This window comes from Salmo salar, chromosome 02, assembly GCF_965601325.2.
Source record: "Salmo salar chromosome 02, fSalSal1, whole genome shotgun sequence".
NCBI lineage: Eukaryota > Metazoa > Chordata > Actinopteri > Salmoniformes > Salmonidae > Salmo > Salmo salar.
In genome coordinates, this window is record NC_138292.1 from 71,515,635 (window position 1) to 71,535,794 (window position 20,160).

General features: G+C 43.0%; 1 protein-coding gene and 1 long non-coding RNA gene across 2 annotated transcripts in view; one reads left to right on the forward strand and one right to left on the reverse strand.

Annotated features, from left to right (window-relative positions):
* LOC106591240 (uncharacterized) overlaps window positions 1–9,217 on the reverse strand; it is a 29,734-nt gene extending 20,517 nt beyond the window's left edge. Inside the window, exon 1 of the mRNA XM_082966665.1 lies at window positions 8,919–9,217. Coding sequence (XP_082822791.1) covers window positions 8,919–8,976 — 58 coding nt within the window. The 5' untranslated portion in view covers window positions 8,977–9,217. The remainder of the gene's footprint in view (window positions 1–8,918) is intronic.
* A 5,506-nt stretch (window positions 9,218–14,723) lies between these two features.
* Window positions 14,724–18,981, forward strand: LOC106591234 (V-type proton ATPase subunit e 2). The gene is made up of 4 exons (XR_001325252.3): window positions 14,724–14,941; window positions 15,410–15,457; window positions 15,756–15,855; window positions 16,166–18,981. It is a non-coding gene; the product is annotated as a V-type proton ATPase subunit e 2 (long non-coding RNA).
* The last annotated feature ends 1,179 nt before the right edge of the window (window positions 18,982–20,160 follow it).

Here is a 20,160-nt window from a genome sequence, read left to right on the forward strand (position 1 = left end):
TAGCGGTTAAGAGCGTTGAGCCAGTAACCGAAAGGTCGCTGGTTCGAATCCCTAAGCCGGAAAGGTGGAGAAATCTGCCGTTCTGCCCTTGAGCAAGGCAGTTAACCAACAACTGCTCCCTGGGTGCCGTGGATGTCGATTAAGGCAGCCCCCTGCACCTCTCTGATTCAGAGGGGTTGGGTTAAATGCGACTGACACATTTCGGTTAAATGCATTCAGGTATCCCCTTTCCCCTTGAAAAATACTGCACCAAACATCTTAGTTAAATGTACAATTGTTAGACTAAGATCTCCTTAGCAAAAAAAAAGTCTAAATGAATGACAGATTTCATGAGTTAGATGAATTCTAACTATTTTGAGGAAGTGAATACTGGCTGCGGCGTCTCAAGATGGACAAAACGTACTATTACCGTTTTTTTGTTTCTTTTAAGCAAAGGTCTTTTAAGGGAACATGCGAGCACACTCGTTCGGTTCACCAAGCAGAGTTGGGCTAGGCGCCAGCTGAACCAAAGCATGCTGAAGCCCTATCGGCCCTGGGCAAAAGTAGTGCACTGTAAAGGGAACAGGGAGCCATTTGAGATTTAACCCAACTCAATTCCAACCATGACAAATATACTCAAAACAGCCTCAAACAACCTCATCCTGACGCAAGTGTTAAACCATGTGTGGAATGAGATATTCTCCACCTTCAGAATGAAATAATCAAGTTGCAAAGTTAGCACAGGAAAAGGGCCTAATCCAACCAGTATGTTTGCTTCTCACAAGGACAGAGAGCTAAGCCTGCATGCCGTTGTCAGCACTTCTGACTGACTGACTGGCTGGCTGGCTGCCTGGCTTACATCTGGGCTCTTGTTCAGTAAGGTGAAACGTTCAGAACATTGCGGATAGAAATGCAATGAATAATATAGAGCATGCCCTATTCATCATGATAGATAGGCAATCATATCTACACAATACATTTCTACCGGAACGTTCTGGAATGTTGGATTACTTCGGTCAACAACGGCTCACTCCCCTTAAACACACAACGGCTCCTCCCTGGGTCATGTTCAGTAGTCACAAAACTGGGGAAACTTTTAGAAACTGGAAGGTAGTTCCTGATCTCTTCAAATAGGAAACTAATTTCCGTTTCAAAACTTTCCAGTGCCCTACTTAACGACCCTCGTCTAAACGTCTCATATTAGTTTATATTATTAGTTAATATTAGTTATTTTTGTGTCTTTTTTCCCATCAATTTTTACTGAGCTTATGTTAGAAATAAACAATGACTGAAACACTACTTACACTGCTAAGAAACAAGCAGCAGCATTGTCAGAAAAACCACCCTTCTTTCTTGTGCGATATGAAAACCGCGCTGTGTATCTGGTTCCCAAGGCCAGCAAAGAAGCTGTTTGTGTTACACTACTTTGATAGGGATCAGAAAAATGCTGGGAAAGGACTTTACCTCCCCCCTCTCTCTCTCACTCTTCTCTCTCTGCCATGCTCTCAGCCTCTCTCCCTTTCTGCCTCTCCTTCTCTCTCTGAACATCTCTCCTTCTCCCTCTTCTGCCTCACTCTTCTGCCACCCTCTCTCTCTCTGCCTCTCTCGCTCTGCCTCTCTCAATTTAATTCAAAGGGTTTTATTGGCATGGGAACATACTGTATGTTTACATTGCCAAAGCAAGTGAAATAAACAAAAGTGAGAAGAAACTAATTGAACAACATCAACAAAAAACTACTAGAAATTACAAGTGAACGTCGCACTCAAAAAGGTTGAAAAAATATAGACATATCAAGTGTTATTATCAGCTATGTTTTAGCAATGTGTAAATAGTTGTAGTACGACTAGCAGGGGACGATACACAGATAAATATTGGTGGTATTTATAATATTGTTTGTGCTCCACTGGTTTCCCTTTTCTCATGACAACGGGCCACAAATCTTGCTGCTGGGATTGCACACTGCAGTATTTCACCTAACAGATATGGGAGTTATCAATGTTGGATTTGTTTTCAAATCGTTTCTGGGTCTGTTTGAGAGATCTCTCTCTCTCTCTTTCTGGAAAACAAACAGAGTGGTGGCTGCATGCCTGTGGTTTCCTGCCACTCAGAGACAAAGTACCCCTCCCCCCCATCACCTATAATGCCTTAGGCTGACAAACCAGAGAAGAAGACAGAAGAGAGTAAAATCAAGAGGAACCGTTTGTTAGTAGTTAGCCACCACACAGTCAACCACAAAGAATACACACAACACATCTCCACACCACCCTCATCATCACCACCATCTGCCCAATGATACAGACGGGTGGGGTGGGTACTGTCTGTGTTTTCCCTGTCGTATAATGGATCAGTTCAGTTCTACTCTAATCCATTCCCTCTATTCTCTTATGACACTTCAGAGACATCCTCCTGGTTTGATCAAACATGAGTGAGTCATCACGAAAGAGGATTTCTCGGCAGCTAAAAGTCGGAGGACAATCAAACTGAAAGTAAAAGACTTCATCCAGGTGCGTCTCAAAGGGCACCCCATTCCCTATGTAGTGCACTACATTCGACCAGAGAGTGCATAGGGAATAGGATGCCATTTGGAACGCCGGCCAGCCCCAGATGTTATCGTGAAACCTACACTGCCTCTTCAGTGTGATGACAGCAATCAGGTGCCTCTCATTTGAATACCACAACAACAACAACCTGGTGGACTGGTGACACGTCCAGATTGTCTGCTGACTCTGCTCTCTGCTCGGATGCTGTTGCAACACCTTCAGCTGACGAAATCAGAGATACTGAAAATAGCCTGGGAATGACGTTTAATTAGTTTAGGTTTACTGTGGAAGAGAGGAACGTTATGTATATCTCAGCCGGCTCTCTCTCTCTCTCTCTCTCTAGCAACTTGTTGATCGGGGGTAACAATTAGCGTGTGGATTATTACCGTTTAAATACATGTTGTTAGCCTACTGTGGAAGTGTGTAACATTACAGGTGTCTACATACAAGGGTTCATTATGTGTTTCACAGAAGTGTATATTGACATTTTGTTAAAAGCATGGCCCAATTATTGCAGGTTTGATTCCTGTATCTTGGTCTAGTAGAGTGCATCTTGGTTTAGTAGAGTGCATCTTGGTCTAGTATAGTGCATCTTGGTCTAGTAGAGTGCATCTTGGTCTAGTAGAGTGCATCTTGGTCTAGTAGAGTGCATCTTGGTCTAGTAGAGTGCATCTTGGTCTAGTAGAGTGCATCTTGGTTTAGTAGAGTGCATCTTGGTCTAGTAGAGTGCATCTTGGTCTAGTAGAGTGCATCTTGGTCTAGTAGAGTGCATCTTGGTCTAGTAGAGTGCATCTTGGTCTAGTAGAGTGCATCTTGGTCTAGTAGAGTGCATCTTGGTTTAGTAGAGTGCATCTTGGTCTAGTAGAGTGCATCTTGGTCTAGTAGAGTGCATCTTGGTCTAGTAGAGTGCATCTTGGTCTAGTAGAGTGCATCTTGGTCTAGTAGAGTGCATCTTGGTCTAGTAGAGTGCATCTTGGTCTAATAGAGTGCATCTTGGTCTAGTAGAGTGCATCTTGGTCTAGTAGAGTGCATCTTGGTCTAGTAGAGTGCATCTTGGTCTAATAGAGTGCATCTTGGTCTAGTAGAGTGCATCTTGGTCTAGTAGAGTGCATCTTGGTCTAATAGAGTGCATCTTGGTCTAATAGAGTATCTTGAGCAATGTCAGTTAGTGAGTGCAATAGCCCAGGCCTAGCTACAGTGGGGGGAAAAAGTATTTGATCCCCTGCTGATTTTGTACGTTTGCCCACTTACAAAGAAATGATCAGTCTATAATTATAATAGTAGGTTTATTTGAACAGTGAGAGACAGAATAACAACAACAAAAATCCAGAAAAACGCATGTCAAAAATGTTATAAAATGATTTGCATTTTAATGAGGGAAATAAGTATTTGACCCCTCTGCAAAACATGACTTAGTACTTGGTGGCAAAACCCTTGTTGGCAATCAGAGGTCAGATGTTTCTTGTAGTTGGCCACCAGGTTTGCACACATCTCAGGAGGGATTTTGTCCCACTCCTCTTTGCAGATCTTCTCCAAGTCATTAAGGTTTCGAGGCTGACGTTTGGTAACTCGAACCTTCAGCTCCCTCCACAGATTTTCTATGGGATTAAGGTCTGGAGACTGGCTAGGCCACTCCAGGACCTTAATGTGCTTCTTCTTGAGCCACTCCTTTGTTGCCTTGGCCGTGTGTTTTGGGTCATTGTCATGCTGGAATACCCATCCACGACCCATTTTCAATGCCCTGGCTGAGGGAAGGAGGTTCTCACCCAAGATTTGACGGTACATGGCCCCGTCCATCATCCCTTTGAAGCGGTGAAGTTGTCCTGTCCCCTTAGCAGAAAAACACCCCCAAAGCATAATGTGTCCACCTCCATGTTTGACGGTGGAGATGGTGTTCTTGGGGTCATAGGCAGCATTCCTCCTCCTCCAAACACGGCGAGTTGAGTTGATGTCAAAGAGCTCCATTTTGGTCTCATCTGACCACAACACTTTCACCTGTTGTCCTCTTGAGTCATTCAGATGTTTATTGGCAAACTTCAGACGGGCATGTATATGTATTCTTGAGCAGGGGGACCTTGCGGGCGCTGCAGGATTTCAGTCCTTCATGGCGTAGTGTGTTACCAATTGTTTTCTTGGTGACTATGGTCCCAGCTGCCTTGAGATCATTGACAAGATCCTCCCGTGTAGTTCTGGGCTGATTCCTCACCGTTCTCATGATCATTGCAACTCCACGAGGTGAGATCTTGCATGGAGCCCCAGGCCGAGGGATATTGACAGTTATTTTGTGTTTCTTCCATTTGCGAATAATCGCACCAAATGTTGTCACCTTCTCACCAAGCTGCTTGGCGATGGTCTTGTAGCCCATTCCAGCCTTGTGTAGGTCTACAATCTTGTCCCTGACATCCTTGGAGAGGTCTTTGGTCTTGGCCATGGTGGAGAGTTTGGAATCTGATTGATTGATTGCTTCTGTGGACAGGTGTCTTTTTTACAGGTAACAAGCTGCGGTTAGGAGCACTCCCTTTAAGAGTGTGCTCATAATCTCAGCTCGTTACCTGTATAAAAGACACCTGGGAGCCAGAAATCTTTCTGATTGGGAGGGGGTCAAAAACTTATTTCCCTCATTAAAATGCAAATCAATTTATAACATTTCTGACATGCGTTTTTCTGGATATTTTTGTTGTTATTCTGTCTCTAACTGTTCAAATAAACCTACCATTAAAATTATAGACTGATCCTTTCTTTGTCAGTGGGCAAACGTACAAAATCAGCAGGGGATCAAATACTTTTTTCCCCCACTGTACACACTAGTCCTCTGTGGCCTTGGCTTATACACATTACAGTCCTCTGTGGCCTTGGCTTATACACATTACAGTCCTCTGTGGCCTTGGCTTATACACACTACAGTCCTCTGTGGCCTTGGCTTATACACACACTACAGTCCTCTGTGGCCTTGGCTTATACACACTACAGTCCTCTGTGGCCTTGGCTTATACACACACTACAGTCCTCTGTGGCCTTGGCTTATACACACACTACAGTCCTCTGTGGCCTTGGCTTATACACACACTACAGTCCTCTGTGGCCTTGGCTTATACACACTACAGTCCTCTGTGGCCTTGGCTTATACACACTACAGTCCTCTGTGGCCTTGGCTTATACACACTGCAGTCCTCTGTGGCCTTGGCTTATACACATTACAGTCCTCTGTGGCCTTGGCTTATACACATTACAGTCCTCTAAGGCCTTGGCTTATACACATTACAGTCCTCTAAGGCCTTGACTTATACACAGTACAGTCCTCTGTGGCCTTGGCTTATACACACACTACAGTCCACTGTGGCCTTGGCTTATACACACTACAGTCCTCTGTGGCCTTGGCTTATACACACACTACAGTCCTCTGTGGCCTTGGCTTATACACACTACAGTCCTCTGTGGCCTTGGCTTATACACAGTACAGTCCTCTGTGGCCTTGGCTTATACACAGTACAGTCCTCTGTGGCCTTGGCTTATACACACACTACAGTCCTCTGTGGCCTTGGCTTATACACACACTACAGTCCTCTGTGGCCTTGGCTTATACACATTACAGTCCTCTGTGGCCTTGGCTTATACACACTACAGTCCTCTGTGGCCTTGGCTTATACACAATACAGTCCTCTGTGGCCTTGGCTTATACACACTTCAGTCCTCTGTGGCCTTGGCTTATACACACACTACAGTCCTCTGTGGCCTTGGCTTATACACACACTACAGTCCTCTGTGGCCTTGGCTTATACACACTACAGTCCTCTGTGGCCTTGGCTTATACACACTACAGTCCTCTAAGGCCTTGGATAATACACACACTACAGTCCTCTGTGGCCTTGGCTTATACACACACTACAGTCCTCTGTGGCCTTGGCTTATACACACACTACAGTCCTCTGTGGCCTTGGCTTATACACACTACAGTCCTCTGTGGCCTTGGCTTATACACACTACAGTCCTCTGTGGCCTTGGCTTATACACACTGCAGTCCTCTGTGGCCTTGGCTTATACACATTACAGTCCTCTGTGGCCTTGGCTTATACACATTACAGTCCTCTAAGGCCTTGGCTTATACACATTACAGTCCTCTAAGGCCTTGACTTATACACAGTACAGTCCTCTGTGGCCTTGGCTTATACACACACTACAGTCCACTGTGGCCTTGGCTTATACACACTACAGTCCTCTGTGGCCTTGGCTTATACACACACTACAGTCCTCTGTGGCCTTGGCTTATACACACTACAGTCCTCTGTGGCCTTGGCTTATACACAGTACAGTCCTCTGTGGCCTTGGCTTATACACAGTACAGTCCTCTGTGGCCTTGGCTTATACACACACTACAGTCCTCTGTGGCCTTGGCTTATACACACACTACAGTCCTCTGTGGCCTTGGCTTATACACATTACAGTCCTCTGTGGCCTTGGCTTATACACACTACAGTCCTCTGTGGCCTTGGCTTATACACAATACAGTCCTCTGTGGCCTTGGCTTATACACACTTCAGTCCTCTGTGGCCTTGGCTTATACACACACTACAGTCCTCTGTGGCCTTGGCTTATACACACACTACAGTCCTCTGTGGCCTTGGCTTATACACACTACAGTCCTCTGTGGCCTTGGCTTATACACACTACAGTCCTCTAAGGCCTTGGATAATACACACACTACAGTCCTCTGTGGCCTTGGCTTATACACACACTACAGTCCTCTGTGGCCTTGGCTTATACACACACTACAGTCCTCTGTGGCCTTGGCTTATACACACTACAGTCCTCTGTGGCCTTGGCTTATACACACTACAGTCCTCTGTGGCCTTTGATAATACACACACTACAGTCCTCTGTGGCCTTGGCTTATACACACACTACAGTCCTCTAAGGCCTTGGATAATACACACACTACAGTCCTCTGTGGCCTTGGCTTATACACACACTACAGTCCTCTAAGGCCTTGGCTTATAGAAGAAGCAGCCTGAATTCACCACCACAACACCCATTTGAGACAAAAGACTAAACCAGGAACTAGGGAACAGAAGGCCTTTAGATTTAAACAAGAGTCTGGGAATTACTGGTGACTGCGTTCTATTGGAATTAGTCATCAGTTTGTTCTCGTACATTTAGGGTAGAGTTTCATCCAGAGTTAATGTAATAACATATGCCATTTAGCACACTCTTTTATCCAAAGCAACTTTCAGTCATGTGTGCATGCAATTTACATATGGGTGGTCCCGGCAATTGAACCCACTACCCTAGAATTACAGGCACCATGCTCTACCATCTGAGCTACAAAGGACCAGATCTGTTCCACAAAGACACACAACCCTCGAGCCAAGAGGACTGTGTCCCCTGAGCTATGTGCACAGCACCGTGTCTTGTAAGCATAATGGAAACAAAGTCTCAGATTCCGATGTGGCGTGTCGGCACATGCAGATAGAGCAGAGAGACAGAAAAGCCTAAACAAAGGATTGAAGTAGAAACATACTGATTATGTGAGTGAGAGAGCAAAAATAATGTTTTATTTTTATTTAACCTTATTTAACTAGGCAAGTCAGTTAAGAACAAATTCTTATTTACAATGAAGGCCTACCCCGGCCAAACCCTAACCAGGACGACGCTGGGTCAATTGTGAGCCACCCTATGGGACATCCAATCACGGCTAGTTGTGATACAGCCTGGAATCAAACCAGGGTCTGTAGTGACGACTCTAGCACTAAGATGCAGTGCTTTAGACCGCTGTGCCACTCGGGAGCCCAAAAGCAAATATACTTTATTTAAAAAGGGGCAATCTGCAGTTCCTACATACATTTTTGGACTTAAATTAATTATATATACCCATTGATCCTCATGAGCTTAGTTCAACTGTTGCACCCCATCAGAACCCAAAATATAAGCTTGTTTTACTCCAATGTTTGTAAACAAAGTATATGTAAACGAACACTATACAGGCTCAAAACATGAATAAAACTATAATTTTGATATCATGGCTGATCCGCCGTTATATCCGTAACTCGAACTATGAATTCGAGAGCGGTTCAATTTTTCCAACCCCATCCCTCAGATTTGTTACGGTTTCAACTGCGGACTGCCGCTTTAAATACAAAGCGACCTTTTATAGGAACGTGCATGACTGACATAAACAAAATAATATCACTCCCATTTGTGATCACAATAGGCTATCACATAGCATAGGAGCATTTTAACTTCTGTAACTTGTCTTCAGTCGAGCCGACTCGCCAGCGAGAAGTCGATAAACACTCCACGGCTGTTTGTCAATCAGTTTAAATGTGGCCCGTGGTCGACGTAAAATACATAGACATTTATTAGTTAAATAACTTTACAGTGGCCTCGCAGTTAGTTTTACTTACCGCCTCCAATACCCAGCAGTCGGCAAATGTCTCTTGTGAAATTCATCAGTTCGACCATCCAGCATTATCAACTCGAATAGAAAATATACAAAACACTGAAAGTATAACACTTTAAAACTGGGTAAAAGGGCCAGTATTGACAGCGGTTACCCCACCGTTTAACCGCCGGGTGAATCGATCTTCGTTCGTTCAACTGCCTTTATCTGCGCCGTTTCCTTAAATCGGTCGAGCTACATCTGACTCTCGTAAATGATCTAGCTATCCGACCGACAGAATAAATGCGCCACTACACTAGGCTTTACGAGCGCTCTCTCGTCCAAATCCGAGTTCCACCTGATACCGTGTTCCTAAGTGTAGTTGCGCATACATGCTTGTATAGTTTGACCGAGGTAGGTCTACACGAGACTAGCTTGACCGCAACGTTTCCTGCATGTGGGCATGTGTCTGCCTGCCACGGCCACACTCTTGGCAAAGCAATAATGAAACTCAGATATCATCTGAAGATGAATAGATGAAATCTGAAACTTAAAATTAACCGCGGACTGTGATGTGGATTTCCTTAAAACTGTCAGGGGAGCTTTGAAATGAAACATGTTTTGATATGCTTGTTTCAGGATATTGAAACTACAGTTCCTACTTAGCTAAAGGACATTTCGTGAAAAAAAACTGAACGCTAGAATATACTGTAGTATTATACGAATTTATTCTAGTACATTGACATGATCTGTGTCCGGTGAACAACCCGGGTAAAGTTACAGCCTGAAGTCCATAGTCAGACCAGTAAACTATTTCTTAAACCACTAGGTGGCGATAGTTCGCTGTCATAGAGAAAGAACGAGCGAGGGAAGAAGTAGGTAGAGGGAGTGAGAGAGAGAGAGAGAGAGAGAGAGAGAGCAATACAGAGAGATGATGGATGTAAAACCCATAGAAAAAAAGCGTTGATTCTAGAATGAAGGAATGACCATCAGCATTCTTGCAGTGGCATAATAACCATGAGCTGCTATAGAGCTTTAATTGGACAAAACCCTCTACTGTCATTTTCCTGTTGCAGCCCTGGTGTGGAGAGGATTTTCTATGGGGCTAGAGACCCTGGTGTGGAGAGGATTTTCTATGGGGCTAGAGACTCTGGTGTGGAGAGGATTTTCTATGGGGCTAGAGACCCTGGTGTTTTACTGGTGATAATGTGTTAACATAGCTAGAGACCCTGGTGTTTTACTGGTGATAATGTGTTTACATAGCTAGAGACCCTGGTGTTTTACTGGTGATAATGTGTTTACATAGCTAGAGACCCTGGTGTTTTACTGGTGATAATGTGTTTACATAGCTAGAGATGACACAAAGAACTTGGGAGGATGCAGTGACATCTGAATATTTAAAATTCTATGGATAAAACAAGCAGACTCAAGGTGTGTGTGTGTGTGTGTGTGTGTGTGTGTGTGTGTGTGTGTGTGTGTGTGTGTGTGTGTGTGTGTGTGTGTGTGTGTGTGTGTGTGTGTGTGTGTGTGTGTGTGTGTGTGTGTGATGTGTTTCCCAGTGGTGGGCGGTGCCACACGTCACAAGGCTTCCACAGTCAGGCTGAAAAAGGCTTTGGGGGTAACAGAACACTGCGCCGTTTAAAGGACAATACACTTAACACACACACAGTGTTGAATGTCACAGTGTACACACAAGTCAAGGTGTCCTTGATAGTACCTTGCGGCAGGGGAAAGCAGACAACCAAATGATTATTATGTACTGGACCCCCAACCATCTGCTCCGACAAAAATTGTCCCGCCTCTGAATCTAGTTGCCTACCCCTGATCTCAACAGTGATTGGTTTTCTTTGTAGGTCAGAATTCATACAACCATTTATTTACTTAAATTAGGCCCTGTTTCCCAGACACCAAGTCCAGGACTAAAAAGTTATTTCAATTTAAAATCTCTAATGAGAATGCTTTTTAGTCCTGGACTAGGCTTAATCCACATCTTCAATGTTGATCTATTCGGTTTCCTCTAGCTGTCAATAGCATTTCTGCAAATGTATGGGGATGATTTATGCCATCAAATGTAATAAAATCTCGGTTTGTTGCCTACGGGTTTTTTTGTGACATTGTTATGACATTGTAGCATGTCTGTTTAAGCATAGGAGATGTCATGTTGACATGGCGTCAGACCAGACAGATGATGAGATAGAGAGAGAGACAGAGAGAAGAGAGAGAGAGAGAGTCTGGCTAGGTTTCAACAGGAGGTGATGTAACACTATGCCCTTTGTCTGAAAAGGAAATGTACAGAATGTAGAAAATAGTAAAAATAAAGAAAACTCAGGAATGAGTAGGTGTGTCCAAACTTTTGACTAGTACTGTATATATATATATATATATATATATATATATATATATATATATATATACTATACAGAGAGAGAGAGAGAGAGAGAGAGAGAGAGAGAGAGAGAGAGAGGAAAGAGAGAGACAGAGAGAAAGAGACAGAGAGAGACAGAGAGAGAGAGACAGAGACAGAAGAGAGACAGAGAGAGGAAATAAGAGAGAGAGACAGACAGACAGACAGACAGACAGACAGACAGACAGACAGACAGACAGACAGACAGACAGACAGACAGACAGACAGACAGACGCAGACAGACAGACAGACAGACAGACAGACAGACAGACAGACAGAAAAGAGAGAAAAGAGAGAAAAGAGAGAGAGAGAGAGTCTGTCTAGGTTTCAACAGGAGGTGATGTAACACTATGCCCTTTGTCTGAAAAGGAAATGTACAGAATGTAGTTTGGCAGTACAACCCTACAGTTGATACAATGGAGCGCATACAGGTAACTGCCAAAATAAAGGAAACACCAACATAAAGTGTCTTAATAGGGTGCTGGGGCCACCACGAGCCAGAACAGCTTTCATGTGCCTTGGCATGGATTCTACAAGTCTCTGGAACTCTATACAGGAGGGATTCTTTCACAATAAATCCCATCATTTGGTGTTTTTTTTGACGGTGGTGGAAAACGCTGTCTCATGCCCTGCCCAGCATTTTTTATACATGACCCTAAGCATGATGGGATGTTAATTGCTTAATTAACTCAGAAATCACACCTGTGTGGAAGCACCTGCTTTCAACATATACTGAACAAAAATATAAAAGCAACATGCAAACATTTCAATGATTTTACTGAGTTACAGTTCATATAACTGGATTTCACATGACTGGGCAGGGGCTCAGACATGGCTGGGCCTGGGAAGGCATAGCCCCACCCACTGGGGAGCCAGGCCCAGCCAATCAGAATGAGTGTTTCCCCACAAAAGTGCTTTATTACAGACAGACTCCTAAGTTTCATCATATGTCCGGGTGGCTGGTCTCAGACGATCCCACTGGTGAAGACGCTGGATGTGTAGGTTGGGCTGGCGTGGACATCCCTGCAGTCAGCATGAAAATTGCACGCTCCCTCAAAACTTGAAACATATGTGGCATTGTGTTTTGTGACAAAACTGCATATTTTAGAGTGGCCTTTTATTATCCCCAGCACAAGGTGCACCTGAGTAATTATAATGCTGTTTAATCAGCTTCTTGATATGCCACACCTGTCAGGTAGATAGATTATCTTGGCAAAAGAGAAACACTCCCTGACAGGGATGTAAACCAATTTGTGCACAACATTTGAAAGAAATAAGCTTTCTCTCAAATGTCTTTTATTTCAGCTCATGAAACATGGGACCAACACTTTACATTTTGCGTTTATATTTGAGTTCAGTGTACTTTGTATCCCTCATTTACTCAAGTTTTCCTTTATTTTGGCAGTTACTGTGGACAGTAAGCCATATGTGACAATGGCACAGTTCATGATAAAGTTAGCTAAGCTAAATCCTGTCCGTTTCTATCTATATGCCTGTTTATGCAATCAATGTATAAAAATCTCAGGTGATTCATTGGAGAATAACTTGTCATTTGTTTTTACTGTTGAGGTAGTCTGGTGTTCGATGTCTTTTTTGCCAAATGACAGCAGTGACAAGGATGTTACCCAAAAAAGACCAGTACCCAGGCGACCATTCAGGACCACTATGAAAATAAGTGTTTTCATTGGGCCTATATAATGCTTTCACGTGTTATCCTTCAGTAAACAAATGCACATCTTGTTGGATGCATTATTTTTACCCCAAATAAAATATAATTCAATTCAATTGAAATTAGTGCTGGATATCCTGGATGAAAGGAACTAATCTCGTGTGAAGATAAATGATGCTGATATGATTATATTAGTAACATTGCCCAGCTATATTTATTATATATATATATATATATATACACTGAGTATACAAAACATTAAGAACACCTGCTCTTTCCATGACATAGATAGACTGACCAGGTTGTCGTTTATTGATGTCACTTGTTAAATCCACTTCAATCAGTGTAGATGAAGGGGAGTAGACAGGTTAATGAATGATTTTTAAGCCTTGAGACAATTGAGGCATTCATTGTGTGTGTGTGTCATTCAGAGGGTGAATGGGCAAGAAAAGTGCCTTTGAACAGGTTATGGTAGTAGGTGCCACGCGCACTGGTTTGTGTCAAGAACTGCAACGCTGCTGGGTTTTTCACACTCAACAGTCTCCTGTGTGTATCAACAATGGTCCACCACCAGAAGGACATCCAGTCAACTTGACACAACTGTGAGAGGAATTTGAAGCATCCCTGTGGAACACTTTCGACACCTTGTAGAATCAGTCCATGCCCCGACGAACTGAGGCTGTTCTAAAGGCGCAACTCAATATTAGGAAGGTGTTCTATATTGTTTGGTATACTCAGTGTATAAGAAAATATGTAAATATCCTACAGTACAAAACTACATCCGTGTCTGTGATGAATGGGTTATTTCATGCTGTTGACTTGCGCTACAGCATGGCAGCAGTTGGGAACATGGCTCCTTAGCATTTAGTCGCATGTTGTTTGTTACTTGGCATTTATGTTATTAAATGTGGCAACACATTGAAAAGAACCTACAGATTAAACATATTATATTTAACCAACAAGGCCCGAGGGGGTGTGGTATATGGCCAATATACCATGGCTAAAGGCTGTTCTTAGGTACGACGCATCGCAGAGTGCTAAAACACAGCCCTTAGCTGTGGTATATTGGCCATATATCGCAAACCCCCAAGGTGCCGTATTGCTATTATAAACTGGTTACCAACTTATTTAGAGCAGTAAAAATACATGTTTTGTCATACCATGGTATACGGTCTGATAGACCACGGCTTTTCAGCCAATCAGCAATCAGGGCTTGAACCACCCAGTTTATAATTACGCAATAAGGCCAGAGGAGGTGTGGTATATGGCCAGTATACCACAGCTAATGGCTGTTCTTATCCCGAAGCCGAGGTATATTGGCCATATATCACAAACCCCCGAGGTGTCTTATTGATATTATAAAGTGGTTACCAATGTAATTAGAGCAGTAAAATTACATATTTTGTCATACCCCTGGTATACGGTCTGATTTACCACAGCCAATTAGCATTCAGGGATCAAACCACCCAGTTTATAATTAGCTATAACCAAGGCCATTACAGTGACCAATGTATTCATTTTAGTAAAAAGTGTGGTACAAACTATACTTTCTTTTAACTCGGCAACATTGTTACATTGTGTCAACAATTTGTTACTGTTAAATTTCACTTCCGATCTTCTGTCAGACTAGGCCTATACGCATTCCACTAGCCAGTCGCTGGTTTCTAAATACTGACGGACACACAATCTAAACCAATCAAAGACTGCAATCACAACGCTCCCGGCCAATCAGAGGTGTTTTAATGGGAGAAGGCGGGAGTAAGCTGTAAGAGGGTTCTTGAGAAGGAACGCAGCGGACCGGTTGATGCTGTTGTTCTAGCTAAGGACACAATTTGATATTTATTTATCTTTCACCCCGTGATCTATTCGGTGTAACGATGGGCTCTTTCGCGCTGCCGATGATCTGTTTCACCACGTTATGGGCGCTCGTTGGTATTGTAGCACCCTTTTTCGTGCCCAAAGGACCAAACCGAGGGTAGGTGTCCTACCTACCGTTATCCATGCAAATGCATAACAGAAGCGAAAAATTGTGTATAATGGTAATCTGATAAATATTTATATTTACTTATTATATGAAATCCTTTTTTTAAGGCAAATATTTTGCATTGTAAGGATATGTTCCTATATCTCGTATTGTAATGAATGAACGGGATGGAAACAGTAGGCCCTGGACAGAAGCCTGCCTATACGCATCGATCCCCTCTCTCTCATCCCTGCTGTGGGCCCGCTCGCAATGCAGTTGTCAGAGTAGTAGCTCCTGTATATCAAAGATGTCGTTCATATTAAACAGGTTATAGTGTGTGTGTGTGTGTGTGTGTGTGTGTGTGTGTGTGTGTGTGTGTGTGCGCGCGCGTGTGCGTACGTGCAAGCGAGCAAGCTTGCTTGTTTGTGATGATAGCTGATATGGTTTGTGTCAATGTGTGTTGACTCTTTCTATTCACAGGGTTGTCATCACTAGTTTGATCTTGACAGCTGTTTGTTGCTGGTTATTGTGAGTATGGATGTCCTGTCAGGTTCTCTACTCTATATTCGCTCTAAGTCTACTTACTGTATAAGTTAATGTAAGGTTCTCTAGTCTATGTTTGCTCTAAGTCTACTTACTGTATAAGTTAATGTAAGGTTCTCTAGTCTATGTTTGCTCTAAGTCTACTTACTGTATAAGTTAATGTCAGGTTCTCTAGTTGCTGTATAACTTAATGCCAGGTTCTCTACTGTGTGTGTGTGTGTGTGTGTGTGTGTGTGTGTGTGTGTGTGTGTGTGTGTGTGTGTGTGTGTGTGTGTGTGTGCAGCTGGCTGATAGCGATCCTAGCCCAGGCCAACCCTCTGTTTGGACCTCAGCTGAAGAACGAGACTATCTGGTACCTCCGCTACTTCTGGGAGTAACACCAGGTCAGTCCTACTGTCTCATTATAACACCTGACATAGCACTGTATAATAGCTTTCAAGAATAAGCATTAATGTGTCAGGGCCGCGAACCCCGGCACACACAGCCTAGGATACCAGAGATGGCATGGGTTGGAATCTGACCCACTGTCATTCTGACTCGCAGTCTCTCCTACCTTTCCTGTCTTCTCTTCACTGGCCTAGCTCAATAAAACACCTAAAACCCCAGAAAAATATTTGTAAAAATAATAATCGTGTATAAACTAGGTATATAGAGTTTATAATGGCTCCTCTCTCTCTCTCTTTCTCTCTCCAGGGTTGAGTTCTCTTTGATGCTCCGTTGATCACATATCTTCATTCCTTTCATCCATCCTGGACTGGATTCCAGAACCCGTCTATTCCCTCCTCTTTACATCCCCGGCTACATTCCTCCATCCCTCCATCCCAATGTCTTTCTTACGTCACTGCAATGTTGTCAGAATATTTTGCATCGCCATCTGAACCTGCAGCAGTCAAGTCAGATGGGAGAGAATCTGCACTGTCCAATTTACAGTAGCTATTACAGTGAAAGAATGCCATGCTATTGTTTGAGGAGAGTGCACAGTTATGAACTTGAAAAGTTATTAATAAACCAATTAGGCACATTTGGGCAGTCTTGATACAAAATGTTGAACAGGAACGCAATGGTTCATTGGATCAGTCTAAAACGTTGCATCTGCTACCATCTAGTGGCCAATATCTAAATTGTGCCTGGGCTGGAATAATACATTTTGGCCTTTCTCTTGCATTTCAAAGATGATGGTAAAGAAAATACAAAAGAACGCATTGTTTTTTTATTTGTATTATCTTTTACCAGATCTAATGTGTTATATTCTCCTACATTCATTTCACATTTCCACAAACTTCAAAGTGTTTCCTTTCAAATGGTATCAAGAATATGCATATCCTTGCGTCAGGTCCTGAGCTACAGGCAGTTAGATTTGGGTATGTCATTTTAGGCGAAAATTGAAAAAAAGGTTCCGATCCTTAAGAGGATTTATTAAACAATCATGTTCTAATGTTGGGATCAAATCTGTGACAATATAGATAAGTGATGTATAATAGCCCTTAGACAGAAAAGTATATGACTCTATATATGTAAGGATTATATGAAACGTATATCTAGGTCATCATGCTGCTGATGGTCCAACGTGTTGTAGAATGCATGCACAATTCTATTTATTGGATAGCAGGTATGAAAGTAATATGAAATATCAAATGATATAATATAATTGTATATGTTACATATAATCCTTACATGTGAGAAATGTTCTATTTTTGAGCAAAACAATGTATTTGTTTTGATAATGCACTGGAAGGCATAGCTCACGCTGATAAACTCGATATTACCAGGTAGCACATAGATGTCACTTGCGTCTCTAGCTACAGTTAAAACGTGTAATCTTGGAGGTTTACTTGACCTGTTATTGTTATTGTTTACATTTCCTGTACATGTTGTTGTTATTATTATTATTATCATGATAAGAAAGTCTTAATTGAAGTTTAGTATTTATTTTTACTGAGGTCCTGGCTCTTACATAAGTTGACTGTTATGTTATGTGGAGTCAGTGTCTGTATTATGTTACTTTGTTGATTATCGTTGAGTCATTCTGTGTGTAAGTACTAGTAAATTACCAGGAGTGGTTGGCTGGCCGACGGCCATGAGAAACTACACTCAAGAGCCCCACTCCATTTTAAGCGTCTTTAAAATCTCAACCACCAGGACAACTCCTTACTCTATCCTCTCTCCTTTCCCATCATCGCTCTCCAGGATCGTTATGGTCCTCCTAGGGTTGCAAAATTCCAGTAATTTTCCCCAAATTCCCTGGTCAGAAGTCCTGGTTGGAGGATACCCAGGTTTCCTACGCATTCCCTTCTAATTCCAAGAATATCCCTACTGGGATTTCTGGAAACCTGGGAATTTGGGGACATTTTATAGAATTCTTCAACCCTAGGTCCTCCTAGTTACCATGGTGATCATGATCACAATATCAGCCAGTGTTTGTCGTCGACCACAATACAACTAGTCTTGCTGCAGGGACAGGGTTGGAGGAGTCAATTCCAATTCAACAATTAACTCCCATCAATTCAGGAATTGAATGGAAATTGCCCTATAAAATGAACTGAAAAAATCATAATTCTAAATTGAAACATTTCCATTCCTAAATAAACTTGAGTTGAACTTGAATTGACCCCAAACCCTGCAAGTGCTTGCTATCAACCTCTGCTCCTTCTTGTGTAAACGATGTGTGATGCTTTCTGTAGGAAGGCACCCCAGCTCCAGCCAGCCACAACAACCTTCCCTGCCCTCCCTCCACCCCCACCCAGAGAGAAGCCATCTTAGCCATCATGCCAGTCTTGTTGGTGCCATCATGCCAACTCCTTGTCATTCACTGTCATACTAAACATGTTTGGCTTGATAATCACACCAATGTAGTTGGCAAGATTGCACAAACACATCTGGGACCAGGCTAGGGCCTCCTATCTCTGAGACAGCTTGTTCCTCAGCTCAGCCAAAAAGTCAAGAAAGATACATCAATATACAGCTACTTTTGAGAAAGACCAAATGATGTTGTGTTTTCCTTTAAGCCTTGTTGATAGTTGTGGTGGCGGTTTACAGAGGGATCAAAAGTGATAGATCAAGGCTACGTCCCAAATGGCAACCTATTGCCTATACTCTATAGCGCACTCCTTTTAATCAGGGCCCATTGGGCTCTGGTCAAAAGTAGTGCACTATGTAGGGAATAGGGGGTAATTTAGGACACTCCCTGAAGTAGACATGATTCAGCCCAGGGCTGACATGAATAGATCCGTTTACATGAGAGAAAGCTGTTCTATGTATTCCAGCTATGTAGATATGTGGAAGCCTAGGTCCATTATTATGAACACTAGACCTAGGTTGCAACGTGCACAACAGCTTGTTCATTGTGGTCACCATGGAAACATTGAGCGTATAGATGTGTGTGTGTTTTTGACACTGGAAAAAGACTTGTCTGACTCAGGCCTTGTGTAAGTGTGATCTAATGTGTAGGTGTATACAGTGACATTGTCCATGTGAATCCCTTAGTAAAAACCCTATTTCAATGTCTGCTACACTGTGTCCTGTCTCCTTCTGAATCCTCCTCAGCCTGCACCTGATACTTGTCTCTATCGTACACAAGTACACACGTACACACACACACACACACACACACACACACACACACACACACACACACACACACCTGATATTATGAGCACTGTTCTTTACCATTCATTTACACAGTTAGAATGGAGTTTAAAGGGACGTTTACAGTTAAAATGGACGTTTGTACAGTTAAAGTTGACATTTACACAGTTAGAATGGAGTTTAAATGTATGTTTAGACAGTTAAAATGGGCGTTAAGGCTATAGCTAAAGGAAACCTCTAGCATTACAGCTATAGAGAGGGAAAAAACTATTGAGCCATTTGTGCAACCAGCGGATTAGGGATTACAGGGTTACATAAAATTACAGACATCATTCATCATCTAGGATCAGACAGTTGTGACTACCCAACATTTTGGGCCTGCTGCTGTGAAGGTGACGGAAAATCGCTGTATCCCAAATGGCACCCTACAGATAATGATGACTGAAGAAGATACAGGACTATATGTGATGAACTGTAGACAGTGGAGGAAAGCTTTTACTTCGAAATTCCTATTTGGCCTTCAACAATCTCAAACACACAAACACACAGACACTTCCAATAGTCTAAACCTCTTTGTCTCATTTTTAACAATGATCCACCTGAGCTATGACTATCGTTTTCAACAGAATGAAATGGCCTTGGTGTCCCATAGTTACCATGTTCCACAGTTCTGGCCATAGAGATAGAATCAGAACACAGACCTACACACTCTATGGTTCTGACAGGCTTGTTCAGTGATTGGATTAAAATGTCTGTGATCATTCTCTCCATTGCATATGGAATGTGTTATATGCTGTGGCCTACATCTACTGCCGCCTGGGAGAGGACTTACTGTACCTACTGCCGCCTGGGAGAGGACTTACTGTACCTACTGCCGCCTGGGAGAGGACTTACTGTACCTACTGCCGCCTGGGAGAGGACATACTGTACCTACTGCCACCTGGGAGAGGACTTACTGTACCTACTGCCACCTGGGAGAGGACATACTGTACCTACTGCCACCTGGGAGAGGACATACTGTACCTACTGCCGACTGGGAGAGGACATACTGTACCTACTGCCACCTGGGAGAGGACTTACTGTACCTACTGCCACCTGGGAGA